General features: G+C 44.6%; 1 protein-coding gene across 1 annotated transcript in view; it reads left to right on the top strand.

Annotated features, from left to right (window-relative positions):
* ADAMTSL2 (ADAMTS like 2) overlaps window positions 1-13,738 on the top strand; it is a 44,106-nt gene extending 30,368 nt beyond the window's left edge. The window contains exons 14-19 of the mRNA XM_040405617.1: window positions 321-534; window positions 6,609-6,764; window positions 10,589-10,759; window positions 11,753-11,929; window positions 12,428-12,572; window positions 13,620-13,738. Coding sequence (XP_040261551.1) covers window positions 321-534; window positions 6,609-6,764; window positions 10,589-10,759; window positions 11,753-11,929; window positions 12,428-12,572; window positions 13,620-13,738 — 982 coding nt within the window. The remainder of the gene's footprint in view (window positions 1-320; window positions 535-6,608; window positions 6,765-10,588; window positions 10,760-11,752; window positions 11,930-12,427; window positions 12,573-13,619) is intronic.
* Window positions 13,739-14,197: the final 459 nt, after the last annotated feature.

Genomic DNA, 14,197 nt, shown 5'->3' with positions numbered 1-14,197 from the left:
GGCATGTGGAAGAGATAACCAAATTTGATGCAGCTATCATTCCTAGCCCCTTATCTGCCACAAGAGGAGCACTTTGAACACGTCTTACATACATTTTGTTTGGTATTATCCTCTGGAATTTCAAGAACAGCTACTTTTTGGCCTATGGTTGTACATTTTTGGGGCACCAAAATAGGCAATTCAGTCATTTTTTCTCATATTTCGATTTGTCTTCAAATATTTCTCATCAACTTTCTGTTGAGTTCATGTTGACCAGAGAACCCATGGTGTTCTACAACCTAGAAGTTCCAGTGCGGTAACACAGTTCTCCATTGTTTTAGGTGGGAGACTAGTAGCTGGAGTGAGTGCTCAAGGACCTGTGGTGAAGGATATCAGTTCCGTATTGTCAGATGCTGGAAAATGATCTCTCCGGGGTTTGACAGCTCAGTGTACAGCGACCTATGTGATTCTGCTGACATCACCAAACCAGAGGAGAAAAAAACTTGCAGAAATCCAACATGTGGACCCCAATGGGAAATGTCAGAATGGTCTGAGGTACATGTCCGTTTTCACCTACCTACAGTATCGGTCTGTATTTCTGAAATTCCTTTCTGATAAAATGATGATATATCACTAGGATGTGCCATCCCTTCATGATCGGTGGGGTTTGACCTCAGGAACCCCCAACGATCGTGACACTATTCTGCAGTCCTTAAGGCACACCATTTCTTAGCCAGTGTGGTATCTCTTGCAAGAACTAAGGTGCAGCTTTGCCGTGTGCATGAAGCCTTATTCTCAAGAGATTGGGAGGGCAGCAGGAACCACCAGTCTTGGGTAAAAGCCAGCTTTTACACAAGTCTGAAAGGTCCACCCTTTGTTTTTGAGTCTCCTAGACATGGCCATGGCATGTCGCTAGGATTTGCCATCAACTTATGAGTGGTGGCCTATGATCCTGACACTAGCCTGCAATCAGTCCCATTCAAGTGATTGGGCCTGAGCTTCAATACCAAGCACAGTCGCTATACAATGGATGGCACTATGCTTGGTAAGCTGCGAGGAGGCCACAGCGCTCATTGGAGCTCCACGGCCTCTTCAAGCAACTGATCAGCAGGGGTGCTGGGTGTCAAACCCCTACCGATCAGATACTGATGAGAATAGGTCATAACACTTGGAAAACTCCTTTAAGACACACTATTTCCTAAGCAGTATGGGAGCTTTTTCAAGCCATGTGGCAACAGGAACCAACAATGTATCTTGGGGAAATCCCGGGAGAAAGCCAATTTTTACACGTCTGGGAGGTCCTTCCCCTTTACTGGCAGCAATGGCTGCGTTCTCTCAGACATGGGCACTGCACATTGCTATAATGTGCCATCACCTTATGATCAATGGGGTCGGACCCCTGGAACCCCCACTGATCTCAACACTATCCTGCAATCCTTAAGGCACCCCATTTCTTAGGCAGTGCAAGAGGTCTTGCAAGCCATGTGCCAACAGAAACCTCCAATCTGTCTAGGGTAATCCTGGGGGAAAGCCATCTCCTACACAAGTCTGGGGGCTACTCCTCTTTTTTTAGGAGTCGCCCAGACATAGTTGCATTGGTTGCACTCCGCCTACATAATCTTTATTTTCCATAACTGCACAAGTACAAGGACTTACAAAAAGAAGATTACAGTTCTGAAAATTGCATGGTCAGCATTTTTTGCACCCCTGCCAGCTCCCCAAAGGGATGAGAGCAGTCATTACTCCGTGCATTCCTATAATTGCAGGCTAGCCTGCCTAATAATATTGAGTTCAGAACGCAGCCTTGTATAGGTGACCACTGTGTTTGATCTGTATAAGGTGCAGCTGTGCGTCTCCTGCTGCGAGTAAGACTTGCACGCATTCCTTTAGCCACTGGGGTGCCTTTACCAGCTAAACTAATCTCATTTTTGATCAGTCTGAAGCTTAGTGCCAGCTGGCAGAGCATAAAACAAGCTATTACGGAGCAATCTGAGCAGCATTAAAGTCTCTGTGAAGTGCTGGAGAAACGCGACGGTCACACGCTGCCCTGCCATAGAGCTTTACACCGTCTCCAACGGATGCTGTTTTATATAAGTGGAGGGTATGCCAATGGTGTTGTCAGTTCCGTTAGACTGATGAGAAGGACAATATCTTTCATTAGTACAAGGAGAGAAACACGGTTGTAGCCATAGCGGTGTGCAGTCGTAGCAGTTGCACCCAAGTCGTGGTGCCTGAGGGAACCCAAAAGTGGTGTATGGCTAGAATATCCCAACATTTGCTAATCAGTGAAGGTTCATCTGCTAGACTGAAGGGACTGTGATGCCCCCTTAGGCACAGAACCCCAAGGCTACTGCTATGGCTTAAAGTTTTTGTAGATCGCAACATTAAGAGACTGGACACCTTCAATGCTCAGACTCTATTCAAGCTTGTTTCCCAAGGTCCTATCTTGAAAGGTATGTTCTGGTCTGTGGTCACCATCTTGATTTTTTAGCTCACTTTCTAATCATCCCTTGAACAAGGGCTCCAAAGACCTCCTTGATTCACCTCTTAATATCTAAGACTCCTTAAAGGGAACCTGTCACCGGGATTTTGTGTATAGAGCTGAGGACATGGGTTGCTAGATGGCCGCTAGCACATCTGCAATACCCAGTCCCCATAGCTCTGTGTGCTTTTATTGTGTAAAAATAAACGATTTGATACATATGCAAATTAACCTGACATGAGTCCTGTCCCTCACAATAAAAGCACACAGAGCTATGGGTACTGGGTATTGCGGATGTGCTAGTGGCCATCTAGCAACCCATGTCCTCAGCTCTACAGTGAGGAACAGAAGTATTTGAACACCCTGCGATTTTGCAAGTTCTCCCACTTAGAAATCATGGAGGGGTCTAAAATTCACATTGTAGGTGCTTTCCCACTCTGAGAGACAGAATAAAAAAAATAAAAAATCAGGAAATCACATTTTATGATTTTTAAATGATTTATTTGTCTTGCACTGCTGAACAAAAGTATTTGAACACCTGAGAAAATCTGTGTTAATATTTGGTACAGAAGCCTTTGTTTGCAATTACAGAGGACAAACATTTCCTGTAGTTCTTGACCAGGTTTGCACGCACTGCAACAGGGATTTTGGCCTACTCCTCCACACAGATCTCCTCTAGATCTGTCAGGTTTCGGGGCTGTCGCTAAGCAACACAGAGTTTCAGCTCCCTCCAAAGAAGTTCTATTTGATTTAGGTCTGGAGACTGACTAGGCCACTCCAGAACCTTGATATGCTTCTTACGGAGCCACTCCTTGGTTATTCTGGCTGTGTGCTTCGGGTCGTTGTCATGTTGGAAGACCCAGCCACGACCCATCTTTAATGCTCTGACTGAGGGAAGGAGGTTGTTGCTCAAAATCTCATAATAAATAGCCCCATTCATCCTCTCCTTAATACAGTGCAGTCGTCCTGTCCCCGTCGCAGAAAAGCACCCCCAAAGAATGATGTTACCACCCCCATGCTTCACAGTAGGGATGGTGTTCTTGGGATGTAACTCATCCTTCTTTTTCCTCCAAACACGACGAGTGAAGTTTAGACCAAAAAGTTCTACTTTAGTCTCATCTGACCACATGACTTTCTCACATGCCTCCTCTGGCTCATCCAGATGGTCTTTGCAAACTTCAGATGGGCCTGGACATGTGATGACTTGAGCAGGCGAACCTTCCATGCAATGCATGATTTGAAACAATGCTGGCGTAGTGTTCTACCGACAGTGACCTTTGAAACTGTGGTCCCAGCTCTCTCTTTATGTCATTGACCATCTCCTCCCTTGTAGTTCTGGGCTAAATCCTCACCTTTCTTATCATCAGTGATATCACACGAGGTGAGATCTTGCATGGAGCCCCAGTCCGAGGGAGACTTCGAGTCGTCTTTAGCCTCTTCCATTTTCTAACAATTGCTCCAACATTTGATCTTTTTTCACCAAGCTGCTTGGCAATTGCCCCGTAGCCCTTTCCAGCCTTGTGGAGGTCCACAATTTTGTCGCTGGTGTCTTTTGACAGCTCTTTGGTCTTGCCCATGGTAGTAGTTGGCGTCTGACTGACTGTGGGGTGGACAGGGGTCTTTAAAGAGCTCAGACGGGTGCTACTAAGTTAGATTAATGAGTGGAGTAGAGGTGGACTTTTTAAAGGCACAGTAACAGGTCTTTCAGAGCCAAAATTCTTGCTGTTTCTCAGGTGTTCAAATACTTTTGTTCAGCAGTGCAAGACAAATAAATTCTTAAAAAATCATACAATGTGATTTCCTCTTTTTTTAAAAAAAAATTCTGTCTCTCAGAGTGGGAATGTACCTACAATGTGAATTTCAGACCCCTCCATGATTTCTAAGTGAGAGAACTTGTGAAATCGCAGGGTGTTCAAATACTTCTGTTCCTCACTGTATATACAAAATCCCGGTGACAGGTTCCCTTTAAAGAGTGGAGATGGGCTCCCTTAGGTGCAGAGACCTATGCCAACTGCTATGTCTACTACTCCAAGTATCTCTAGATCACAAAGGTTAAGAGAAGGGACACCTTCAATGCTCAAATTCTGTAATATAGACTCTACTCTAGCTTGTTCCCTAAGGGCCTATCTCGAAGAGTATAATATGGTCCGTGGTCACTATCTTAAAGAGGGGCTCCAAAGACCTTGATCTGCCTCTGCACCTCTAATACTCCTGAAAAAATTGAGGTGGACTGCCTTAGGTGCAGAGCCCCATTGCAACTGCTATAGATTCTACTCCAAGTATGTGTGGATCCAAATGTTAAAGGGAACCTGTCATCAACTTTATGCTGCCCATACTAACAGCAGCATAAAGTAGAGACAGGTGAGTTGATTTCAGGGGTCTGTCATTTATAAGTTAAAAGTAAGTGGTTGCCGAGAACCAACATCATAATCCTTGCAGACTGGGCCTAGAAAAGAGTCCCGGCCACCTGAGAAGAGTGCTGGTTATTCATGAATTCCTGCTCTCCTGCTGATGACTGACCGGCTTCTACCTAGTTTTCTCCATATCTGTCTAGGAGAGAACTGCCAATCATCAGCAGATGGGAGGGAGAGCAGGAGATTATAAATAACCAGGACTCTTCTCAGGGCCTGGGCTGCAAGGATTATGATGCTGGTTCTCAGCAACCACTTACTTTGAGCTCATGAGTGACACACCGCTGAAATCAGTGAGGTCAGCATAAAGTTGATGACAGGTTTCCTTTAAGTGATTGGACACCTTCAGTGCTCAAACTTTGGAATACATATAGCTTGGTTCAAAAGAGACTATCTCAAAGAGTATTGCATGGTCCATGGCTGCCATCTTGATTTGTCAACTCTTTTTCAAATCATATCTTGAAGGGCTCCAAAGAACTTGATCCACCTCTGCACCTCTAAGACTCTTTAAAGAGTGGCGGTGGACTCCCTTTGGCACAGAGCCCCATGGCAACTACTGTACTATAGCTATGACTGCAAGTTTGTGTAGATCCTAAGGTTAAGAGACTGGACACCGTCAATGCTCAGACTTTGTAATGTAGATACTGTTTAAGCTTGATCCTAAAAGTCTGCCTTGAAGTGTATGGTCCACGTCCACCATCTTGATTTTTCAACTTGTTTTCTAATTACCCCCTTGAAGAAGAGACCCAAAGACCTTGATCTGTCTCTGCATAACCAATTGCAATGCATATATTTATCATCTCTAGGGATGACCGGTGTTCTCATTTTCAATACTTAATAGCCCCCTTTTTAACGTAATATTTGGATATCAAAAGAAAGAAGAGTCCTGTTCATTTCACCCTGCCTGATTATTTTCCATCCTGAATTAATTTGCACTGTACTCAACAACAACCCGCTCTTCAGAAGATACCGAGCCTGCGGAGCGGACCTATTACTTCTCGGTTGTGAAGTTTATGGGCTGCAAAACCTTTCACGGTTCCTGTTCCTTTGATATGCAGTTACTTATTTTCTAATGTTACAGGCTACAGTGTTACTAGCGCGTTCTTAAAGGGCCATTAGATATCTTCTCAAATATTTTATTGCAATTAGGTACTGTATGTAGAGCCGGATCAAGGTCCTTATAGGTTCCTGGACAAAATATTGAGCTATACTGACCAGAGAAAGATCTCTGGTGTTCAAAGAGTAGGGGAAGGGGGGTTCCCAATTTTTTGGTGTCTATCATGTCATCTAAATAAACCATATCTAGTAAAGAAGAGAAGCACGTGGATCCCCTTTTTATTTCCTCTCATCCTACTGCTACTGAAGGTTGGCCAGCTCCTGGACCAGATCAAGACTCATATCAAGCTTATCTATACCCTTAATGTCTTCCAGAGTGTTGTGCCTACTTTTGCACAACACCTCGAGGTAATCCTCCCTGCTGCCCTCCTGATCCCGATACCTCACAGGTCCTTCCTATGAGCGCGTCTCTTCTTTCCTTTTTTAATCTGAAGGGTGGTTATCCTGGCCAAAAGCTGATTGAAGTTTGTTTCCACACCCCATCAATACCTCATGTACCCAATCTTAACACAAAGTTAGAGCCATTGTCTCAAAATAAATGGTATCATAGTAGTTGTCACCCAAGTCAAAGGATATGGGTTTTAGTCGCCAATCAAATCATACCTTTTCTGCTTTTTCAGTGTACAGCAAAATGTGGCGAGCGCAGTATTGTCACTAGGGACGTGCGCTGTTCGGAAGATGAGAAACTCTGTGATCCAAGCACCAGACCACCTTCAGAGAAGAACTGCACTGGACCTCCTTGTGACCGGCAATGGACGGTATCTGACTGGGGACCTGTAAGTGCTAACAAATTGCCCAATTTGTGTTACATCCAGTTATTGACTGAGAATCGTTATATGGACCCTGAAGTGGGGCATTTCTTACACAGTTCCTTGATATGAGTACAACTTAAGGTGTACCTCCAGTTATAAACAAGTTTTCATAATTAAATAGTACAGGTGAATATAAGAAACTTTGTAATATATTGTATTAAAGAACTATGATTCCTCATTGACTTCTCATCCTCTTCCTTTCACTCAACCTCTCTTCAGCCTCACACACAAAAGTCTATGGAGAGAGGAGGGGGGATCGGAAGGCGGCTGCCAGCCAGTAAGTGATTTATCACTCTGGAAGGTGGTGGAGCTTTATCCTACTAGATATAGTAGAGTCAAAAGTGCTAATTGTACCAAAACTATGGAACTGCAGTTTGTGTGTCTCTCATCCGGCAGCCTCCTCCTTCCTCCCTCTTCTCTCCATAGATGTCAATGTTAAAAGCAGGAAAGAGCAAAGCAGCCTGATAAAAGCATATAGAAGCCTTTTTCTTTAATACGATATATTACAACGTTTCTTATATTCACATGCATTATTCATTTATGGAAAGTTATTTTATAATTGGAGGCACGCTTTAAGTATTGAATCATACTAAATGTGCTTCATCAATGGATTGGATTGGTTGGTTGGTAATTAGTATGAATCACAGGGACAGAAGTTGTTCATAATTATGGCCACTTGGTGTTCACTGCCTGTTTCAGCTATGAGATTATTCTGAAAGATGTCAAGGACCCAGTCTCTGGCTAGCTTCCCCCCCTCTATGTAATTATATCTGGAGTCACTTAAGGATCCTTGGGTCCCTTGGTGGGCCAGTCCAACTGGAATAATGGCCAACATAAAACGTGGACCCACTAGGTCACTAACTGAATTGGTGTAGGGCTAAACCACAAAGCGGAGTCTAAGGGATTTTGTGTTCTTCACCCTTAACGAGGAGAGTTCAGGTTGCTACCACCAAAATAGTCTTTCAGCTGACATGTAGGAGTGTAGGAACAACAAGTTGGGGTACCAAAGAAGCAGGCAGGAAACATTGTTGGATGGAGCTAGGGTCAACGTAGGCATGTGTAAATGCAAAAGTCATGGCTGGCAGCAGACAGGAGGACGTGGTCAGAGAAAAAGAGGAACAGAAATAAACACACACCATAGCTGACCAGAACCCCAAGTACTTTGTTTAGGCATGGAACCTATAAGAAGGATCATTAAAAAGCCAATGGCACTTTGGCGTTGACTGAGCTCAGGGGCATTTAGCACACTCTGGTGCATGACCCATGGTTAGAGTGGCATGATGAAGAAAAAAGCAGCAGCTGTATTGAGGATGCCAGGTAACTCTGTAGGTGAGCTGTCATGTTGTTACACCAACACTGGTTGTATAGTAGTCAAAAATTGTCAACTGAGCCTTAAACAGGTTGTGCAAATCCCTCACTTGGCCTGACCTGTAAAGGTAAGCTTACTTACCTGCTTCCCAGCGCTGGTTCCCAGTTCCTTCTCCTTGGGGCCTGAGATGCTCCGCTGGGATGTTTCTAATGAGGGAGCCCAGTGGAGCATTGCAGCCCAGGAGCAGAAGGAGCGGGGAGCCAGTGCTGGGAAGCAGGTAAGTAAGCTTCCCTTTAAAGGTCTAGCCAAGAGGGGGAGGTGGTCTGCCAACCCCCCCCCCCCCCATTCTTGCATAACGCCTTTAATTTGGACTTACACATGATGTAGCCATTGGCTCAGATCTACTTGGCCAACTTCCCAATTTCTCAACTTGGTCAAGAGGACATGTAAGAAGGAATAACCCGCTGCCAGACGCCTCTGTCAGTGGTTAAAATCCAACATGCCCAATCCCATTTTCCCCCTGCCATCAGGTAGCCTCACACTGTCGAGACAGTTCCCTTATCCTTCAACTAAATCGGCAGGTTTGGCTGACTTTGAACCTGACCGCCCATACGACATGTATGCTGGCTATATGAAACATTTAATATAGTTAGGAATCTCTACTAGACATGCTCAAGAGGCTAATCCCATGAGTTATCAGGCATCATCCACAACCAGTTCTGAAGATGTGAACAGCTCCATGCTTTACACTGACACGTCCAACATGATTTACATAATGGAAAAAAAAAGAAAGCGGCAATCAAACGGAAAGCATATCTCGTTCTCCAGGAGCATATTCTGTCCATTTAGCTGTCGAGAGAAGCAAGGAACAGAACTAGCCGTAGCCTCAGACGGCATATGTTCTCTTTAGAAATTGCATCCCTTCTGGTTGAAATGATGTTGGTCCATTAAAAGATTTCGCAATCTACAAATAATCCAATTATCTTCAAGCGAAATGCAACTTCTAAATCTCTTCGGAGGGCATTTAACTGGTATTGCTAGGCAACGGTTTCCAGGTCGGCCGCCTATTTTTAGTGGTAATTGATGAGTTCCAGAGAAGGTAGGAAATAGGTTTGGAAGAGGCAAAAGTTCATGAGGATCTGGTGGTTAGACTTTAGGCAATTAGGTGTAAAACCTCAATTTGGTACTCACTCAATAACCCTCTCAGCTACATCACACTTGCAAACTTTTCAGAGATGGGATCTTGAATATGTTTTTAAAACAGTTTTCTGAGACCAAGCCCAATTTGTCATAGGCCACAAACCTTTTCTTGACACACACCGCCACCTCAATGCTTTTTTAAACCCAAGGTTGAGTCTGGTGATACAGTTAGGGCAGGAGGTGCCACGAGGTTTGTTCGGCACCCAACTCTTCCAGGAGTCTGGTAGGTCTTCCTTTTTGCCAAGAGCCTCCCCAACAATCTTGGGGGGTAAGGGGGGGGGTTGTCAAGTATGAGCTATTTATTGATTTATTGCAGAAAGTCGTCTCATGGACCTTGTTGTCTGAACCTAAAACACATATTAGTAGCCTGGTGAGGCAGTCTACTGTACCAGAAATAGCTTATCATAACCAGTATATGTAGCTACATGCAGGGGTGTAGCTGAAGGGGGTGCGGAGGTAGCAGTCGCTACCAGGCCCAGGAGCCTGAGGGGGCCCAAAGACCCTTGTGCCACATAAGAAGACACCAGTATTATAGAAAGTGCATGCTCGTCAAGTTACACCTCTGTCTGGAGGGAAGGGGTTAGGTCAAGAATTTTTGCCTCAGGCAGCACCAAGGCTATGTGGTTCTCTGCCCCTGACCACAAAGCACTGAGGGAATTGGGGCCCAAGCTCAACTCTTGCACCAGGGCCCATAAGCCTTTAGCAAGGCCCCTGGCTACATAGACCTAACTAGTGGTCACCTGAAAGAAAGACAAGTGGTTACTAGGCAACCTGATCAACACACAGGAAGTCACACATTAGATTGGCAATATTGGCAATCTAATGAGTATGGGGTCACTCAACTGTTCTCCAGTAGCAGAAAACAGGATCCACCATGTTATATTTGAACTCGATCCTTTGTTCCCAATGGAAATAAGGTAGCTATTCCCCTCCCCCACTGCAAATAGATCCATGCTGGGCCAAGATTGTGTCTATGGGGGAGTTGGTTAGAATAGCTGTTGGCCAAACGAGTATTTGGCTAACAGCCATCTAAACAGATATTATTGTGAAACCTGATGAAGGGGAGATCCTGATCCCTGAAACGAGTTGTTTCTATTAAACAAGAAGAATTCATCCATCCATTAAGACCGTCTCTACTAGTGATTTCGCGCCGACGCAGAACCTCTTTCTTTTACTATCTAAACTGTATAAGCAGACTAAGGGATGAATAGTCAACAAGAAGTCTAAAAATGGAGATTTATGTTCATCTTGCTGTTCTCCATCCCTCTTCTTCACACAGTGCAGCGGATCTTGTGGAACAGGGAAGACGATAAGACACGTGTACTGCAAAACCGGTGACGGCCGAGTAGTCCCTGAATCCCATTGCAATCTGGAGACAAAACCATTGGCCATACATCCATGTGGGGACAAAAACTGTCCTGTACAATGGGTGAGCCAGGACTGGGAAAGGGTAAGTTGGTTGATTTTTTGAGTATCACAGGTTGGACATGGGGTGGGTATAGCAGAAACAATACTTACAGTATTTTTACTTGCAGAATGATATATCCTCAATCTGTCAATAATTGCTATGATATATCCCCAATCGGTCAATCATTGCCCAAGCACAAATACATATTTACTGTACTGGTGCCTGTAGGCCCATATGTTTTGCCACCATGCCCCATCTAGATTTTTTTTTTTAAAGGATATTTTATGGGGTACTTGGTTCACCCAGCCTCTGCTAACCGTAACTCTACTGGTGCCTGTCGGACCATATGCTTTGGCGTCATGTCCCATCTAGATACTTCTTCTTCTACAGAACATTTTGTAGGGTACTTGGTTCATCCAACCTCTTCTAACCTTTACTCTACTGGTAACTGTAGGCCTATATGCTTTGGTGCCATGCCCCATCTGAATACTTCTTCTACAGAACATTTTTTAGGGTATTTGGTTCACCCAACCTTTGCTAACCTTAACTCTACTGGTGCCTGTAGGCTCATATGCTTTGGCACTATGCCCCACCTAGATACTTTTTTCTTCTACAGAACATTTTATAAGGTACTTGGTTCACCCAGCCTCTGCTAACCTTTACTTTACTGGTGCCTGTAGGTCCATATGCTTTGGTTCCATGCCCCATCTGAATACATCTTTTTCTACAGAACATTTTTTATGGTATTTGGTCCACCCAACCTCTTCTAACGTTAACTCTACTGGTGCCTGTAGGCTCATATGCTTTGGATGGCATGTCCCATCTAGATACTTTTTTATTCTACAGAACATTTTATAGGGTACTTGGTTCACCTAGCCTCCGCTAAACTTTACTCTACTGGTGCTTGTAGGCCCATATGCTTTCGTGCCATGCCCCACCTAGATACATCTTCTTCTATACATTTTGTAGGGTACTTGGTTCACTCAGCCTCTGCTAACTGTAACATCATTTCATTTTGGGCCCCCTTTCCTGCAGTGTAACACAACTTGCGGCAGGGGAGCAAAACAACGAGTGGTCAATTGCCTAGAAGTGGCTAATGGTAAAGTCAAGACTCGCAACCCTTCCGATTGTGACATTGCCAAGAAACCTGTTGAGGAAAGCACCTGCTTTGAGCGACCATGCTTTAAGTGGTATACTACCCCTTGGTCTGAGGTAGGAGACCCTACAACTACTAAACCCTTTTACGTGAGAGATTTTCTGGCCTCTATGGACATCACAGGGTATCATACAAACAGACTGTTCCTTGGCTGCCAAGAGATGATTAGATTTGGGGTATCGGTGCCAGACACAGCTTTATAGCACTGCCTGGCAGGCTTCACTGTGGTCTCCAGCTGCCAAGATCTAAACAGTGTGCCACTTGTTTTGGGATGTGTAATTAACCCCTTGTGACTATTTTTGTTTGTGTTAAAGCCAACGGGCGGCCTCAAATGTTCTCTTGCATGTGATGATCACATATATTACTGTCATTGTCAATGAAGCTACTGTATAGATTTTTGCATTGTGGACTATAGCTGCCTCCTGAAGAAGCATCTTAGGAACACCAAGCTGGCCACCTGCCATAGTTTTGAAGACCACTATAAAAATAGTATGGATAACATGAATGAAGCCAGGCCAATTCTTCATAACAAACAAGTCTTTTTGACCTTACAGTGCAGTAAGACTTGCGGGGTTGGAGTCAGAATGAGGGACGTCAAGTGCTTCCAAGGGAGAGACATTGTCCGTGGATGCGATGTCTTGGTGAAACCAATTGGGAAACAGACCTGTGACTTTCAGCCTTGCCCCACTGATCCACCAGGTGAGTCAAAGAGCATAACGTCCAGGTTAGAAGACATAGCAGTTGTGATGTGGCTCAGAGATTGAGGTGGGCTAACTCCATTTTCACACGGCCGAAAGGAAGACTGAGTAGACCAAGGCCATAGCTGCCAGTAGACTTGCATCTGAGAGGATTCATCTCCACTGACTGCTCATGCCTTAGAGATAATGGGCCTATACACACTTCATGAAAGTTGGCATACTCTGCAATTTTGGTGGGACCAGCCAACTATTTAGTCTGCATGGGGTTCAACCAGTGTTGAGGAAAACCCAATGAAACATGTCAGCTGTCAACATGCCTGATTTTTTGAGTGCAAGGGAGGGGATGGGAGAGGACAGTTTGGATTTTTGGAAATCAGAGCCAAGAGGGGCCAAAATGAAGATCCATGTCCTTTGGGATTAGGTTGGGGTTATTATATATTGGCTCTGCTGAGTAATACACCCTGTATGAACATTTCGGAAGATTGGGGGTGGCAAAGTGACAACTTCATCGAGCACATATATGGATTAGAAATGGGGTTGTCATTTTGTTATTCCCTTCAGCCACTGACCTAAAAATAAGCTTGTTTAAAAGAGGTTGTCCCATGAAGACAACCCCCGTCTATAGTCCATATTAGGGTATACGGATGACGTGGAGGGGGGTACCTCACCCAGGACCCCCCCCTTCCTCTATAAACCATAACAGCAATCTGCTCATCTAAACACCTGCCATCTATTACTGGGGGTGCAAAGGAAAAGGTGCTGTCTCCAGGGGCGTGAATATTTATCCAATGCACTCTTTATAGAATCAGCGCTATCTATCATCTCACTCTGTCGAAAAAATGGCGGATAAATCCATTGAATGAAATCTGTCCCTCTGCAGGGATACCTGGAGTATGTCAGGGCCGCTGATTTGCACTGTAATTGCTGATTATATGAAGGGATGCTCTGCCTGCATGTCGTATATCCTATTTATTCCAGTAATTTTCGGGACTAATAGGTTCATGTACATTGTCTCTCTGTATAACAAGCTCTACCTCTCTTCCTCTAGATGACAGCTGTCAAGACCAGGCTGGAACAAATTGTGCGTTGGCTATTAAAGTCAATCTGTGCAGTCACTGGTACTACAGCAAGGCCTGCTGCCGGTCCTGCCGCTCTGCCCATTCATAGGAACTTGCCTCTGGGACACAGAGACTCTGGAGGGATAGAGACACGTGCCATCCTGTAGGAACCATGACATCAGGAGGGGCACCGACACGCCCAGCCGCCCCCTAAATAACATGATTCATATACCCCACGGGCACATAGGCCACCAGTTATACCCATACCGGACTATAGTTGTTGGCTTTGAGGCATAAGCATTGCTCAGTCATTCCAGTTTATCCCATTAGTAACTGGTTTGCAAGTTGTTTTTTTTGGCTTGTGTCACAACAGCGCCACCCCTGGCCATGGTGTGTATGGTATTGCTGGAAAACCCCATTCAAGTGAACTGCAATACCAGACGCAAACAGAGGTGGTGCCCTTTTAAAAAAAAAAAATTATAAATGTAATCTCTTTTACTTCCGTTTAACACCTCCTGTGCCTTTTTTTATTTTTATTCGGACAACCCCTTTAAAAAAAATAAAAGGA

Source organism: Bufo bufo, chromosome 8 (assembly GCF_905171765.1).
Source record: "Bufo bufo chromosome 8, aBufBuf1.1, whole genome shotgun sequence".
Taxonomy (NCBI): Eukaryota; Metazoa; Chordata; class Amphibia; order Anura; family Bufonidae; genus Bufo; species Bufo bufo.
This window is presented reverse-complemented; position numbering and strand designations above follow the sequence as displayed.